This window comes from Sander lucioperca, chromosome 10 (assembly GCF_008315115.2).
Source record: "Sander lucioperca isolate FBNREF2018 chromosome 10, SLUC_FBN_1.2, whole genome shotgun sequence".
Classification (NCBI taxonomy): Eukaryota; Metazoa; Chordata; class Actinopteri; order Perciformes; family Percidae; genus Sander; species Sander lucioperca.
The window spans coordinates 16,044,776-16,063,165 of NC_050182.1; the positions used below are offsets into that span (position 1 = coordinate 16,044,776).

At 39.7% G+C, this 18,390-nt stretch overlaps 1 protein-coding gene across 2 annotated transcripts in view; it reads left to right on the forward strand.

The window, feature by feature from the left end:
- LOC116060777 (mannosyl-oligosaccharide 1,2-alpha-mannosidase IA) overlaps positions 1-18,390 on the forward strand; it is a 221,559-nt gene that overhangs the window by 130,422 nt on the left and 72,747 nt on the right. For both annotated transcript variants that reach the window (XM_031314519.2, XM_031314529.2), the window contains exon 3: positions 843-958. In XM_031314519.2, coding sequence (XP_031170379.1) covers positions 843-958 — 116 coding nt within the window. The remainder of the gene's footprint in view (positions 1-842; positions 959-18,390) is intronic.

Genomic DNA, 18,390 nt, shown 5'->3' on the forward strand with positions numbered 1-18,390 from the left:
CGATTCACGTTAAATCGAGCAGTGCCAAATTTCGGTACCTTCTCTGTCCTCTGCATGTTTCACAGAGAGCGGGACTTAGCTCTGACACACAAACGCAGAGGTGCGGTGTAGACGGACCGAGACTACGTCGCCTCAGCAGTATGTTTAAGTCACAGTGAGTCACGGCAATGCCGGTAAAGCGGTTGCAAGTATGGTTACAGTTTTCAAAACTTCACGCAGACAGCGTTTGCTGCAATATAACATAATGGCGAGATCGCGGTGCAGTTAACTTTACGCTTCCGAGACAGACGAGCACACCAGTGTTCACTATGCCCTGGTCACAGACTGACAGGCTGTGGTTGTACGGCAAGGCAACTTTATTTTTATAGCACATTTCAGCAACAAGGCAATTCAAATTGCTTTACATAAAACATTAAAGAGCAAATAAAACAATTAAATATTGAAAATACAACAAGCTAAAATAGAATAAGATACAAATACAAGAATAAAAGTTACAGTGCAATGTTAGAAATGAATAATTATTTGATTTAATAGGTTGTAGGGACAGGTTTGGGAGGGGAGAGGGAGGTGTGTTATTTTGTGTGGTGTGTAAAATGTTCTAAATAAATAACATGTTCGAAGTAAATAGGACAATAGACAATAGGTTTGGAATTATTTTTTACAACTGAAATTATTATTTATTTATTTTTTTTTGTTATTAACAGATGGGAAGTACCGGAAAAAGGTACCGTTGGGTACTGGCACTCACTTTCAGGTACTGCTGAAAATGTGAACGGTACCCAACCCTACCCTGTGTTTCTGTTTGAACAGGCACCAAATTAACTATTTTGTGCATTTTACAGGTGGCCTGAGAGGAGCCTCCATCATTGACTCACTGGACACACTATATATTATGGGACTGATGGAAGAATATAACGATGCCAAGGACTGGGTGCAGACCAGCCTGGACCTAAACTCGGTAAGAAACTCATTATTCTCATCTAATTGGAGAATTTCAGTTTTTATCATTTACTTTTAACTCTCTTAAATTGTCAGTTAGCTCATGAGTAACTACATAAACATGATGAAGTTTTCAGCAGTGGCCTTGCGTGCTAAATTGATTTTAAGCAGTGCTATTGTTCTGTAACACCAGCATTATGTCCACTGGGTTTGACCGTTTTCCAAAGCTCAGGACATTCCAGCAGGAATCAAAAGCTTCCTGTGTGGCCACTGGCCACGCTGTGTTACCGGCTGATGGGATTCTCTGCCTCTCTGAAAGGTCTCTGTGGGGCAGAAAATATGATAAATAAAGGAAAGAAAGGAGGGGATGGGTCGAATGGATGTTTTTTTGGATGAAGAGGCAAAGAAAATGCCATGGCTCTTTCATTGAGCGAGTATGTAATGATGGGGTCGGGAACAGTTGTGATTTCATGTTGGGATTGAGTGGAAGCTGGAGAGTGCAAACTAGGACATGTTTTTGTGTGGTTTGCTGCAGTCAAGTGCCAGTTTGTCGGTGGTTTTGTGAAAGAGAGAGTTCATTTATGGGCCACCTCACGGTCACGTTGTCCACCAGTTGTACACAAGTTAGGTTGACATAATAGAGTGTAATTACCATTAGGGTATGTAACATTGGTTGGGCTGAAAATGGCCCGGGCTGTTCTATGCTCCCTAATGCAACCCTGTGAAAGAGACCTGAATGAAATGACAGGTTTTCTACCTTGTATGGTATGCTAATGATTAGATGAGCTGGGTGCTGATTGGTTGGTTCACACACACCCAAACACCCTCCCCTCTGTGCACACCACGTCTCCATCAATTTTCGTAAAATGGCTCATATTTGAGCTCGCTTAAAGGGATACTTCACCGATTAGCATTAAGCTTTGTATCAGTAGAAACCCGGTAGTATTTTCGAATGACCGTGCTTCCCTCCCTCATATCCCCCTGAGACTAGATTTCTCTGTATTGTGTGTCTGGAAAAAAGCCTCTGATGACGCAAATATCATCATTTGGCGTCATCGGCGGCCAGCTAGTTCCATGTTTTCAACCCGCCCGTAGGGGGTGGGACTGTCACTGGCCGATGCTAGCCGAGTGTCAGCCATCTTGAAGCTTTGCTAAACAGGCTCCGTCTTTTCAGCAGAAAACTTTTACAACAGTTATGTGCATTCAATCTACCACACGTGTACCACCGGGATACATTGGTACAGATCGGAGAATATGCAGGAAACTTATTACAGACGGAATACTCGACACCCTACGCGAGCTTCGCCTGCTACGGAGACCAGCACCTCAGCCAGCGGTGTTGCTCGATGCCGCTAGCTGGGTAAAGGGGCATCCAAAGCGGTATGTGAAAAAGCGGGACGAGAGCGGGAGTTCCAGCTAGGTGGAAAGCTAACGCTAGCCGGCCACCTGTGCCATCCATCCTGCTTGCAAGTGTCCGCTCATTAGGCAAAAAACTGGACTACATCCAACTTCAACGAAACTCCCAACGCGAGTTCAGAGACTGCTGTGTTTTAGTTTTTGTGGAAACATGGCTGAACAACAGTGTACCGGACTATCCAGCTACCAGGCCTGCTAGCCTTCCGAGCAGATAGAGATGCTGCCGCCGGATAAAACTCGTGGAGGTGGGCTGTGTTAACACGGACTGGTGCAGAAATGGGGTGCTTGTATCCAACTACTGCTCACCGCTGGTGGAGTTTGTGACTGTTAAATGCTGACCATTCTAGCTACATTCCACGTGAATTCACGGCTGTGTTTCTACTCTGTGTTTACACCAAACACTAATGCTACCAATGCGTTAGCTGAACTTTACAGAGCCTATAATGTGTGTGCACTAAATGTAGCCTGTTTCGTATGTCGTTTTTATATAATGTCGTGTTTATATATTTTAAATGTGTAACACCACTTGAGCCACGGTGAAACGTTATTTCGTGTATATGGTTGAAATGACAATAAAACACAATAGACTTGACTCAGTTGACTGCCTCACTGTCTAGTCTGTAAGCGGTAGGCGTGGCTTGGGGTTGGCCTCATAGTGAAGCGATGCAAGTGCATTCTGGGATTTGGTGTCTTTCATCCACATGAGCCAAAAACACATTTTCTGGCTTTTCTCGGAGAAGGCACCAATTTCCAGCGGTGAAATATCCCTTTAAAAAAGTCTCAGAAGTGAATTTAGTAATGAAATAGCAGACGAACAATGTATAAAATTTCTGAGATCTGCACGACCTAGATTCAGAAGACTAGCTGATCTCAGATCAGTGGCCTATGTAAATTTTGAGGTGTGACAAAGGGACAGACCATAGCCAAATAAGGTACAGCCACCGAGTTGACGTCAACTTTTAGCTTTGTTGAGATTCGCTTGTTTTCAGCAGCAGTTTCAAATTGTGAGATTTGCATAGGAAAGAGGTGTCAATGGGACTTTGAGGTACTATGTATGCCTATTTTACCCACCGAACTGTTGTAATTCAACTATGATGAGGTAAACTCGGTTTTGCATTCTATCACTCCTTTAAGAAAATAATCCCGACTGTATTTGACAGGTGTGGCACATAGGGGTGGGAAAAATAATCGATTCTTAGATGCATCGCGATTCTCTCTAGAACGATTCGATTATCGATTCTGATAAGTTAATAATCGATTATTTATTTTATTTAAGATTTTTTTTTTTTTTTATGTGTTGAGTTTTATTTAAAAGTTACGGTCTCCAGACAAGTACAAATCAGAAAACAGAGTGACTGAAAGAGGTTGGGATAATGGACAACAACTTAGAGTTTAGGCAGAAAAAAACACACAAAAATGGCCAAAAGGAAAAACATTTTTTGTATATATACACATGATCTAATAAGACATACATAAAATAATTAGGCAAAACACATATAGGCTGTTCATCTGCTTTATCACATTACATCTGACCACCTCATGTTTCATGTTCTAAGAAGCCAATTATCCACCTTTAAACATGGAAGATTACTGAGAGAAGGTGACTTTCACAAGCATGTTTAAGGCTTAAGCATGGAATGACTACAAAATAAAAAACCTCAGTAGACAAAACATTTCATTAAAACTTGTGTGTGACAAATATTGTATATGTCAAAATCTAAGCTTTGTCCAGCTGCTTTGTCTAGGAAGTGATTAGCAAACTCTGAGTAGCAAACTCAGATTTATATGTATATTTTTTTAAATCACGCATGGAAATGTACATTAAAAAATTGTTGCATCGATAATCGGTTTAGAATCGAATCGTTGGCCTCTGAATCGGAATCGAATCGTGAGGTGCCAAGAGATTCCCACCCCTAGTGGCACAGTGCACATGATGTCCTCAGTACATTTGAACAGCCATCGTCTGGAAATTATCAATCTACAACAACAGTTGTGCACACATATTTATTCTACTGGGGAGCAGCCCCAGTATATAATCAGGGCTAAAACACACTAATAGTGTGTTTAAGATGTGCTTTTATCTCATGAAGCTCAGCAACATCTTGATCATTGCCAGTTTTGAGGCCATAAAGAATCCACAGTGAGTGTTAATTTCAACCACACATCAAACACACACACACCCACACACACACACCCACACACACACACACACACACACACACACACACACACACACACACACACACACACACACACACACACACACACACACAGGTTTTCTGTCTCCCTACGGCTGGCCTATCTCAGTGATTGCAGATGACTTTGAGAGGAGCTGTAGCTGCTGGCTGTGGCAGCCCTCACATCCTGTGAGTGGAGACGGCCAGTAATGGCAGCCGCTGACAAACAGCCACACTGTCACCAATCATAAAGACAAGAAACACAGATTTACATTTCACACTGCACTTTGTCACTGGTGTCATCTGCCACAATCTGTCAACCTCACTCCATCATGCCTTCAGCAGTGATCTCTGGGGGTCACATCCACCAGGCTGCTACTCCATCTCCTCTGGGACAATTAGACATGACTTATTAGTGACAATTTAGTTTTATTCCCAAATTAATTTGATATTTTAAAGGTGTCCTGGTGGAGAGGCTATTTTCTGTCTTGAAAGACGTGATTAGATGTCAAATTGTTTTAACGACATTTTTGGGTAGCGGCTAAGTGTGAGCTTCTCTCATCTTCTCTGAAAATAAATCAGCGAGTTTCACAGTAATTCACACACATTTGTTCACATTTATGAATTAGATAGGGCGGCTTTTTGCCAGCATGGCAAATGGGTCATGATTGATCTGTGTAAAATAAGGAGAATCGGAGAGAGATGACACACACACACACACACACACACACACAGAAGTAGTGTTTTTTAGATATCAAATAACACCTCTAATGGCTGTTTTATGGTTCTGCGGAGGCTCCAGGCAAAACTTTAGCCGTAGCTTACATAGGTGGCCTGATTTATACTTGTGCGCTGGTGTGTACGTCGAGCCGGCATGTGTGTGTGGGGGGAGTGTATGGTAGAGCGAGGGAGAAGTGAGAGAGTGACGGTGATTAGCTTCGGAGCGAGTGCCGACTCTAGAGTAATAGTGAGAGAAACAAAAGTGTCTCCTCTGTTTTCTGACCACGGTGGGAAATCTGTAGCAGGAAAAGTTAACCCTCTCCTTGATTTCATGTTGTTTATGGAGAAGGAGAACCAAGAGATGAGTCAGGGGAAATGCAACGCTACCAAGCCATGGCTGAGTGACGTGCGTCGCTGCGACGTGTAGTTAAATTTTTTGAGAGGTGCACGTCAGGCTACGGCGTAGGGTCCGGCGTAGATGCAGAGGGGTCTGCGGGGGTACGCCGTTGATTCAACACAGAAGCATAAAACAGCCTTAAGAGTCTGCATTACACTTACCATGTAAGGCAATGTATGCAGAATAAGAACAACTACCAGGACAATGTACTGTAACACTTAAAGTCAATAGTATTTTCCTTATTTTAACAACTACAGCCATCTCTGCCTTTTTTTAATTAATAAAAGATGGATTTTTCTATAGGACGTGGATCCGTTTTACATTTTAATTGTACAGTACATACTAGTATTGTACATATACATTAAAATTGGATGATTAATGTGTCCAATATGGTGTGTAGAACTACTCTACCAGCCAAGCTTTGTTTTCAATTTGTTGCAGATCTTTTATTCTTTTAGATAAAATAAATTGTAACACAATTGATGCATTCTTCCCTTTCAAATGACTTAAAGTAGGGTGATTTAACCTAATTTGAGTCAGTGTTTAGTTGTACTAAGTTTTACTAAACACTACACAAGGGGTATAAACACCTGGTCAACCACAAAACATGTGTTTATAATCAAGATAAATAAAAATTGTACCAAAGAAACTTTCCTTATGGTCTTGGCAAGGTAGGAAAACAATGCTTGAGTATATTAGTCAGATATTTTGTTATAAATCTGGTGAAGTGTTTGTGCCAGAGATGTTTCTCCATTATCCAACTTCTTGTCATATAATATTGCATTGTTTCATATGTCTATCGTATAAAAAGGCACATAGAGTAGCATAAGGAAAAACAGAGGGAGAGATGCATGCACACACAAGGATTTTCAGCAGGTTTCAGTCTGTATCATCCTACCAGGAGGCTCCAGCATCAGCAGCTGCTCATTGCAATTAGTTTTCCCAAAACTTGAATGAAACCAAACACAATTGCTGAATTCTCGACTTTTATTCAGATTTCGACTAATGGGTTTAAGTACTGCAGGAGCAACACATTTTAAAATTCTCTGCCAAATGAACAAATTACATTCTTTGAAATGCATGTTGACCATATGACTTCAAAACAAACAACAACCCCCCTGATGCAGATCCCGAAGAGCTGCTCAACAGACATTCTGGTGACAGAGCCAATTACAAAGACAAAAGAAGCTCCAGAATGTTTCAGGCAGTGCTAGCTTTTGGCATATTTTCCACAAGCTGTTGTTGCACAAAGCTTGAAGAACTAGTTGGCATTGTCACAGCCAGTTAGCACTATGGGGGTTCTTAAGTCTGACATACTATATGTTGCTCTATTATGAGGATCTGCCATCAACAGTTTGAACCGTGCTGTACAATGTTTAAGTTGTGGTTAATTACTTGTCCTCTGGCTGGTCATCAGACCCTATCTTATTTAAAAAAAGTGTAATGAAGAGTGATTAATGAGGACTTTAATATTGGATTGTATTACCTCATGTCGCCTCCTAAATGTTATTACTCCTCTAGACCCCTCCTCCTCTTTCTGCCTTTCACTTTTTTCAACTCTCTTTATATCGGTTATTGTCAGGTCCAGCTCTCCTCTCCCATCATCTGGAGATTTATTAGATGAGGGTGCGATACAATGACATAATAGGAACAGATCACTCTATCATTTTACTTAAACCTTCTGTCTTAGGACTTTCATCTACTTTCTTTAATTTTCTTGTCGTTTAAGTACCCATATAGGCATGGCCAGATCTCCTGTTATGGTGTTGTGATTGTTTTTGTTGATGGATATGAGTTCTATGAAGAGGAGGTGTTGTTTTTGCACAGGTCCAATCTCAGTATGTGGTCTCTACATTCGTGTTATGGATGTTTTATTGGATTTGAAGAGGAAAAAAATGGGTTTTAAGGTATAAACGACAGTATAAAAACATCCACTGAGGAAGGGGACAAAACACACATTACCCAGGGCTCCAGACTGCAACCAAATGGTCGCATTTTGCGACCAAAATTTGAGAGTGTGCGACTGAATTTTACATCCAGTCGCACATGTGCGACCAGTAAATTTGCCCCCTTTTTAACACGTTAAACGTCGAAATTTCGGTACCTGAGAGCGCGTAAGCTCAAGCTTATCTGTCCTCTCTGAAAATTGACAGAGAGCGGAGCTCTGACACAAACACACACACTCGCACACACACGCATAGCTGCGGACGGTGCAAACTACGTCGGCTCTGCAGTTTTGTTGAAGTCACAGTGAGTCACGGAGATGCCGATAAAGTGGTTTCAAGTGTGGTTACAGTTTTTCAAAACTTCACGCAGACAGCGTTTGCTGCGATATGATATTAATAGAGAGCCGAAAGCGGTCGCGGTGCTGTTGACGTTACACTTCCTAAGCAGGCACAACAGTGGTTTCTAGGCCCTGGTGACTGACTGACAGGCTGAGGTTGTAAGGCAAGGCAACTTTATTTCTACAGCACCTTTCAGCTACAAGGCAATTCAAAGTGCTTTACATGAAACATTAAAGAGCAGTTAAAAACGGTCATGAAAATAAAACAGGCTAAAAAAGAATATACAAATACAAGAATATGCGTAGCATAAGGATGCGTTTGGGAGGAGAGAGGGAGGGGTTTTATTTTTATTTTTGTTTAATTTCTTTCGAGTGTAACATATTCTAATAAAATAACATAATGTTCTAAGTACATAGGATAAATAGGTTTGACAATATGTTTTACAACTGAAATAATTGTTTTGTAATTATAGAGGGAAAGTACCAAAAAAAAGGTACCGTTGAGTAACGGAACCGAATTTCAGGTATCGGTACCGATATTGGTTCAGTAGTAGCCTAAACAATGCATGTTTAATTTTAAGTTGAAATCACTGTAATTGTAGACTAGAGCTGGTATATATATATATATATATATATATATATATATATAAAAAAAAAAAAAATAAAAAAAAAAAAGAATATATATATATATATATATATATATATATATATATATATATATATATATTCTTTTCATGACAACGATGGTGCTGTCGGTTAACCTTCTATGTTGCATCTTCAAAAGTGACACTGAATTTGAAACAGCACATTGTAATTTCTGCATCTATTATCAAAGTATTGATTAGTAATACAGTGGAAATTAGTAGAAATGTGGATATTTGGTTAGCATGTTGATTTACGGTGTGTGCCCCTAAATTTTCTGGTTGCGCCCCTAAAATTTTCAGTTGGGGGCCACTGTGCTCCTAGTGAAAAAAGTTAGTCAGGAGCCCTGTTACCTGAGTCATTACAGGTCATGAGACCTTTGAGATCACTCACTCAACGGTCCATGGAGGATTTAATCCAGCCACATGCTGCATGAAGGAAGAAATGACAACACAAGGCACCGTTATTTTTTATCCCAAAACGCTACAAGCTCCTATTATAGGCTGCTACTCTTAGGCCCGTGGTCATTCATTCATAGACGTAGAGATGCAACTGTAATTATTAGCTACCAGCAAGGCTTATTTGTTAATCATTAAAAATATATATATTGAGAAAGATAAGAAACATTGTCTTCTGTTCTGCAATGTTATTAGTCAATAATCGATTAGTCCAATTAGAATTGGAAGCTATTTTAATGATTTTAATGATCGCATCATCTTATAAGCAATGCCAAAAATGTACTGGTTTCTATCAACCTGTCTTTGGGCTTTTGACTGTTGCTTAGAAAAATAAGTAATTTAAATATGTCATCTTTGGGAAATTGTTAAGGACTTTTTATTATTTTTTTACTTCTATTTTTTTTTTTACATTTTAAGCATTTTATGGACCAGATGTTGAATGGCTCAATCAAGAATCCAATTGGCAGAGTCATCCTTCATGAAAGTAATTGTTAAGTGCTGCTTTTAATGGTTTTGTTGATGCTGTTTTGCTGATGGCTTTTTGAAGCTGTATTCTCACTGAATGGTTATTTCATAAAATGAATGTATAATTTATGAGTAAAGTATTTTTCAACTTGATGACACAGAATGGTTTAGCCTGTAGGCTATAGTACAGGTGCACCATGGGACTCAAAGGCTTTGTTCTTGTTACATTTTCAGTAGACGGAATCTTATCATGTATTTCATGTATTTGTTAGTCTGCCATGTGATAATACCCTGCAGCCTGACATTTGGCTGTCAACAAAACATTAATAGTATTTCAGGTAACTTTGTTGTATTCTCTGTGGACACATCTTTCTCATAATGTGATTTTACAATTGCTGCTGTTTAGTTTCCCTGTTTGTGTGTGTGTGTGTGTGTGTGTGTGTGTGTGTGTGTGTAACATAACTCCTGATACCCCACAGTGTAAGTGCCAAACCAGGATGGCACAGTGACTGGATAATTAGCACAATCAGGCCTATAATTCCACATCTCAGGCGAGACTTAAGTGAGTGTGAAGTCTCGTGGGTGTCATTACGAGAAACTAAAAAAAGTGTGTGCTTTTTTTCTGTCATGGCAGTGTTGCATTGTTCTACACGTGAGTAATTCACTAGTATGGATGTATAAGCAACGTGTCACTGACCCGGGTAAGTAGGTTTTTAGCCACACTAGCAACGTGGTGGTTGGTTGGTCCACTTTGGTTCAGGCTGAAATATGTCACATTTTGGATGGTTGCCTTGACATTTTGAACAAGCGTTAATGATCTTCAGAGGATGCATCCTAATGCCCATATACTGTATACTTTCCATCATCAGGTCCAAATGTGTCCCAATGTATGCAAAAATATTGACATATCATCGTCCTTAGCTATACATTGTATTTAGTGCTAATTAGAAAAACATTTGCATGCTAACATGCTAAACCAAGACATTGAACGTGGTCAACATTTTACCCGCTAAACATTAGCATGTTAGCGTTGTGACCATGTTAGCATTTAGCTCAAAGCACCACTGTGCCTAAGCACAGCCTCTATAACCGAGCCGCTCACATGGCTGTAGACTCTTGTTTGCTTTGGGTTGTTTTTCGCCTGCACTCATTTGGTGTTGTGGTCACTTGCTGTGAGCTTGACAGTACTGAAATGTGAAGAAAAAACCCACTGTGTGACAGGCTGTGTCAGTAGCAGAATGAAGCAGAATATTGTAGTATTTTCTTGAAACTGTGTTGGAAGTTGTACATTGTCAGAAGCACATATCTCAGTGCAACATCTCAGAGCAGAAAAACAATCCCTTAAATCTCTCTGTACAACACCTCTGTCAGCTTGAGATGTCTGTATGCAGTACAAAGCTTGAAGTCACAATTTCATTACAGTCAAATACATTTTGCAGCAAGATAAAGCATTAAAATGTTGTTTGTGTATTTATATCAGTGCTGTTATAATCCAGATGTAATTGACTTTTTGGTAGAATGAACGCAGATACATGGCTCATTGTTGTTGCTGTTAATCTGTTCATCCTCAAAAGAATGCCAGGCCCAGAGGCCTGAGAGAGTCTGAGCTGCCAGTTCAGATAGACAGTTTGCTCTCAGACTTCCACACAAGACACACTCCTTTTACAGAGGAGTGAAAGTTTGGTGAGAGAGTAGACTTGGGAGGCAGAGGAACTTCATCAAATTGTCTCAGAGATTGCCGGCAGCATCTCAACAACTACTGAAGAATACACTGTGTGTGTGTGTGTGTGTGTGTGTGTGTGTGTGTGTGTGTGTGTGTGTGTGTGTGTGTGTGTGTGTGTGTGTGTGTGTGTGTGTCTCTGTGTCTGTGTGTGTGTAACCATGACACACATGCATAACACTGCTGGAAATAGAGAGAAATGTATTGGTAACTATTTCTAGCATAATTGTTGAAGAAAAATATTGTTGACTGAGTTCAACTTTGCATATGCCTCAGGCAAATATATAGTGCATGTGTAGGTTGTTATCCTAAAATAATTTGAGCAACCAAACATATTCAGAATTTTGACTTATTTCCATGATACTTTTTAACGTTATATATACGGCATATACTCAGTGTCTAGTCATTCTCGTCCATATTTCGTATCTCAGAGATTGTAAATGAGCCTGTTTTGAATCAGTTGTTAATGACTTGTTTTTTTAAATGTATGCTCACATTTGATAAGATAACGTGACATCAGTTGGTAACAAGAAGACCCAGAGCAAGGTTGTTTACACTTCTGCAGAGCTGTTTTTTAACCATCAATGACCTCCTGTCTGCGCTAAACGAGACCCAACTCATGCAGGCGTTTGAAGAAAAACTGTGTCATTTTACAGTGCTGCGAGATGCTTCAGTGAAGACGCCGTGCCCCGGAGCTAAGGTCAAGCTGAGCTGACATTCTGTCTCAGGATGCGTAGGGCAAAGGACATTTTGCATGGGTGGTTCATCATTACGGATATTTACCCACACGTTTTTATATAATAAATGCCCTTTCTCCCTGTGGACTCATTTGCCACAGGCAAGACATGAGAGACGATGAGGACAGAATTTGCAGCTTGAAAAATATCAGGCTTCAGATGTTGATGTGAAAATGCCTTGGGTATTGTTTGTTGACCTTGTGACTAAGATTTTTATTTAAAAAGCTATTAGTTTGCAACATAAAAACTGATAAAATGTGGCAAATGGACAATAGCAACTTGGTAGTGCTATGGTAAAGTATAACACTTGACGCTGCTATCATAAATATTTTATATGAACAATTAATCAAATGCCTATTGTGAATGGGGTCACTTGTGGGGATGAATCTGCAGAGTACTATTGCCTGACTCTGCATTTCCCCTCAGCTCTACGGAGCATTTTAGTGACTTTCGGCTCATTGTTTTGATTTTATGGCCTACCGTTTTGCTTTACTCTTACTACTTCTGGCCGCAGCAGGCAGCTGCTTTAAGCAAAAAAGCAGTGATGAACCCACTGTACACTACCTGCGCATCACCAAACAGCCGATAGGCAAAGTTAGTGACTATTTGTTGAACATACTGTAAGAAATTAGCAGCTAAAGAGACAGATATTTACCTCAGGAGTTGAAGAGCAAAACAATCTATTTGAAGATCTTACCTGGAACTAAAGTATAGCGACTAATGGGGCAAAAAATACCTACAGATTTATAATGAAAATATTTAGTTCAGCCCTAAAACAGTTACTTAAAAACCAGTACACAATGGGAATTTCCTAGATTCACCACAACAACCCTCTGTTAAGAAAATAATTTGATTGCATTGTGGAGCTCCGTCCTGCATAAATCAGCAAAATAATTGATGGCGAATATAAGCCATTCATACTCAAGTTTCCCTCTATTACCAATGAAGTTATATGAAAACAAGTAAATTGAAACATTTTTTTTTTATAATTGATGCATTAATTAGCCCAGTTAATTACCTCATCTGCATAACCGAGTGTTTCATATATCAACCTGAATACAGTGGAACATTAGGCAGCGCCGTAAGTGCCTCTTTTTTTTTCTTGTCGGCAGTTTGGGAGCAAGCAGCCTCCAGTGCCGCTCAGACAAAGTGAAGGATGTGGCTCAGTCAGCAAGGCCAGATACAGTGGGAGGCATATGATGAGAAACAGAGGCAGACAGTTACACACACAGTCAGGAAGTGGGAAGATGGACTGCAGCGGGGTGAATAATAATAGCAGTGAGAGCGTAGCAAAGTCCCACGGGACCCGAACATTATCATAGAGGACTCTGTGGGGAGCTGCTGCATTCCCCAGGAGAGAGCAAAGGTGTGTGTGTGTGTGTGTGTGTGTGTGTGTGTGTGTGTGTGTGTGTGTGTGTGTGTGTGTGTGTGTGTGTGTGTGTGTGCGTGCGTGCGTGCGTGCGTGCGTGCGTGTGTGTGTGTGTCAGATAGAGATAAGCATCAATAGACGAATACTAGCTATGAAAGTAGACAGATGCAGATAGAAAAATGTTCTGGGATTCAGAATGTGAGGGGAAAAGATGGAAGGATGATGGGCTGGGTTGTAATTCAGCTATAATTTATCACCCGTGCATATTTGATTAATTATTTACCAGGCTGTTCATTTACAATTTGATCCATTTAGTGGAGATGTTTTCATTCTCTCTTAGGTGTGTACGTATCTATTTGATGATGTTTAAGGAGACGTCAGCCACTGATTAATTACCAGATTTTAAGAAGTGTTAAAAAAGTTAAAAAAAATGATTACCTGATGAGATTCAAACCATTAGCCAATGGTTTATCTTAATGCCTCTCTGCTCGGAAAAATTTAGTCAGGATTTATTGGTATGGGATGGGAATAGGTTTTCACTGAAGCATCAACCCCCAGCTTGCAACGATGCATCATGGGAATGTAACGAGTGGAGCAGTCAAGTCAAAGAAAAATAACGATGTATCGCGACTGATATCCACTACCGTCTGTCTGTCAGTTAAAATGCTATTTGAAAAAAGTCACTTTACATTTCAAATTACTGGCATGAATAAAGGCTTCAGAAAAAGAGACACGACTCACTGATCTTTTGATTGAGATATCACTGAAGCCAACACAAACTTTTTTTTTTTTAAATTGGTTGAATAATTTATCTATTCTGACTAGGGTGAGATCAAAGAAGAGAAATACAATGAAATGGGTACGTCAGTCTCTTGGAAGATGCTAATATACTATAATGATACTGTAGATGTCTATTGAAAAACATTAACTCTATTGGATAAACCTCTTAACAGCAGTTGTATAATGTTTAAAGCAATCTTGAAAATGCAAATATCCATAAACACAATGATGTAACCACACTGTAGCTTTGTAGGCCAGTCTGTTACAACTCTGATAACACTTTTTTTTTTTTAAATAATATAATGTTCTTATTATCACTCACTCTTTATGGCTAGCTTGATGTCACCCACCTTAATATTGAGCTGTGTGGGCTCATCATTTGTCAGGTCCCCCTTCTTTATTGGCATGAAGTTAAGAGCTCCCTTTCCATCAGATAAAGCTGTTTAGCATGCTCCAGAGGTTAGTGGTCATTAACGCTAATGTTGGAGACTTCTCTCACAGCTTGGACGCTGATCAAGACCATAATTACTGTACTATGAAAAAAGAAAGAAAGAGAAAAAGCAGCCACTGCTTTCTGTCGTGAAAGTAGCTGGGTGGAGACAAGCAGCCTTGGGGAAACTCCTTTAAGCAAAGGCAGCAGCTTGGAGTTTGCAGCATGCTAAACTGACAGAGATTAGAGTAGCAGGATCTAATTGGTCCCTTTCATGATTTCTCCATGTTAATTAGCAATGTTACGTTAAATCACAGCCAGTAAGTGTGAATCACCAGCTCTGGTAGAAGAGGCAATCATCTGCTTAATTTTATCCTTGGCTCATCGGATCATTTTCTTCTGTCACATCAGTCTAATGTGGCTTTTGAAATGTGGTCGCCAGTCAAAACCTGGATCACTGTGATGCAGAGAGTCATCTGCCCAGTGACAATGATGCCTCTTTATTAGCAGTAAATCATTACATTAGCGTCTGAGCAGGACACACCACTGGGCAACAGTCTACTCAGTTTCTTGGCACACAGCAGCACGGCGGCCATGCCAATAGGCTCATGTCCCATGCAAATCTGGGCTGAGTCCGACGGCCATCTTTGCCACGGCTGTTTAATACTCATCAACAGAGAACCCAGTATCAAATGCTATCAGGAACATTGCATGGTGCTGGTGAAGCAGAACACCTACAAGGTGCAACAGCAACCAATGAGTCATTACACTCATTAATTAATATTCTTTTCTGCAGTGGTTCCTCCTGCAAAACAATTAACACTGTGTTAAACAATTAAAATGCAAATTTTTCATCTAGTATCATGCATATTTTAAATCCTCAAAGCATTCTTAAACGCAGTATCCAGTTGCCTGTGTGGTTTGAGACTCTTTTCGTTCAAGTGATCTACTTACTCTTTTGGAAATTATAACAAAGGGCGCTTTCACACCTGTAGTTCGGTTGATTTGGTCTGGACTGGATGGGATTTTTTTTTTTGTTCTGCTTTGGCTCGTGTTTACTCTGACTTTACAAATGAACCAAGCAGAGTAAACATGGAATTTATACAGACTGACAGGTAACTAATTGATTTGACAATTTTGGTGATGTCATCCTGCATCATTAAGGACCGTGCTGGAAATAAGTATTTTACTTTAGCATGTCAGATACAAGCACAGCACACCACAGTTTTAACTGCTTTTAACTGTCTTCTTGAACGATCCACGGATGTACTAGTAAATTCAGTAAAAAAAGAAACGTCCTCTCACTTTCAACTGCTTTTATTTTCATCCTTTGTTCAGGGACACATTTTTCCATTTCTGTTAGTCACATGTCTGTGAAACATTGTTCAGTTTAGTTCTTAGTAGTTGAATTTTGTTATGTTCATACAAAGTTTTACGCATGTTAAGTTGGCTGAAAATAAAAGCAGTTGAAAGTGAGAGGACGTTTCTTTTTTTGCTGAGTGTAGTTTCGTTTTTAAAAATCAAGCTAAGCCTGTGGTTGGTCATTTTTCTTTTACACCACAAACAAACCGAACCAGAGTCCGCTTGGAAGTGGTGTCGGTCGAGTTGTTTGGTCTGCACCAGGGTTTGATTTACGGCTTTCACACCAGACAGACTGTACTAACCCGGCAAACAAAACCAGGGTTCGTTTAACCAAACCAAACAGGTCAGGTAAAGGTGCCCATAGACTTAACAGTCGGAGAGCTTCATTACTAATATGTTTGTGCAACACTGCAATTCAGATTTGTTCTTGCTGTTGAGTAATCATCCTTCAGAAAGTATTGTTTTTCCGCCTTCTACTGCAGCAGGCTCAAGGTTTGAACAAGAGTTTCATCTTGGTGGCAGAGGTGGAAAGAGCTCCTGTGTTTACTCTGACAACTTTGTATTGTCTCCTAATTAGCTCCTCAGTTTGAGCACCGTGAAAAGAGACAAGAAAAAAAGAGTAAAACAGGTGTTATTCACCATACTTGAATTCTTTGTCATGCTTGCTGCACCATGCTTCAACGTGCCTCGAGGAGCAGCATCACAGTTAAGTTGAACTCTGCTGCAGGATTTAGTGTCTTAGTGGGAATGGATTACTTTTACAATTGCTTTTTTTGGGATAGTTGTGAATAAAGGAATCACTTGATTTCCTTCTGATTCATCCAGCATTTATTTGCTAGAAAATGTAATCCTATAAATGAAATGTATAAAAGCGAGATAACACCACCAGTCACAGTCAGACTCAAGAGGGAAAAATTGCAAAGCAAGAGCACAATGAATGAAACTTAATTATTCATGTTGACATTTCCCATAATTGTCTTTGATCTGCTCTATGTTGATTTTTTTTTCAGCCAGATCAAAATATCCGTTTTCCCATACAATGTCGAGGAAGTTATTTAATCACTGAAATCGAAATTAAATGCATTTTAGTTTTCCCCTTTTTGTCATAACTGTATTAGAATTATGGAAAGATAAAATTATTTATTACCCAAATTAGCCTTTCCTGAGCCCCAGGGCTTGCTTTATTAGTTGATTTAATGAAGATACAAATCTGAGCAGTTGCCCCATTTGCACTGAAACAATGTGTTAGTTGTTCCTGGAAAAAATACATCTGATTCAAAATGTAAAAATCAACAAAAAACCCTTTATAGAAAAAGTGTGCCTGTAGGCTTGTTTTATATATAAATGCACTTTGTTGGATCGTCAGTGCATTGGTATGAATGGAAGTTTTATACAAAGCTTGCAGAGTGATTTATTGGGCCTGTATTATGAAGTAAAAGACTGATTAGCAAAACCTTTGTCAGCATTGCTTGTCCTCCCTCACTGTACCTCATGCCTGTCTTGCTGAGTGCCACTATCCCCGGTGATAAATAGACACTCCATCCCTAATCACTGCCATCGTATTGCCATTACTGAATGGACCACTCTTTTCAGGGTTGGCAAGACAGCTCAGCTTGGCCCACCGGCCTGCCAGAGGCATCAGTGCTTTGTCTCAAGAAATGTCACCAGTGTGCTGACTTCAGGGATGGAGCCAGCACCTTGGTTGTACAACAGCCGTACGGTTGTTGAGTTATGTAACACATGACAAGGACAATGCATGTTAAAGGAATAGTTGGGTTGACATTTTGGGTGGGTAATATGCTTATTTGCATTTTGGCAAGAGTTAGATGAGAAGATTGATACTACTTTCACGTCTGCACAGTAAATATAAAGCTGGAGCCAGCAGCTAGTTAGCTTAGCTTAGTATAAAGACTGGAAACAGTGGAGAAACAGCTAGCCTGGCTCTGTGACAAAATCAACCTACCAGCACCTTTTAAAACTCTCTAACACTTTATATCTCGTTTGTTGAAAACAGACAAAAAAAGTGTAAAAGCGATTGTCTTTATGCTAAGCTAAGATAATTGGCTGCTGGCTGTAGCTTTATATTTACTTAGCAGACATGAGAGAGGTATTGATGTTTTCATCTCATAGCAAAATTGCGAATATGCATATTTTTCAAACTATTACTAAAAAGCACAATTTGTCAAAATGTGTTAGTTGCCAAGTTGGTGATGTGGAGAAATCTTTGTAGTAATATTTTGCTGACAGCATCTAATGTCTATTTGAAAGACAAACACATTTGGTGATTATTGATGCCAAGTATTGATTAATGTTAAGTATGATGATACAAAAAAGTATATACATATTTTAAAGAGAAGATTTACAAATGGAGATAAATGATACCCTTGAACAAATGCCAGTGACTCCCCATCTCCATGCTATTCCTTAGAGCTAATTGCCCTCTCTGGCACCCAATTACAATTTCCTTATCAGCCACACTTGAGATAGCAATTTC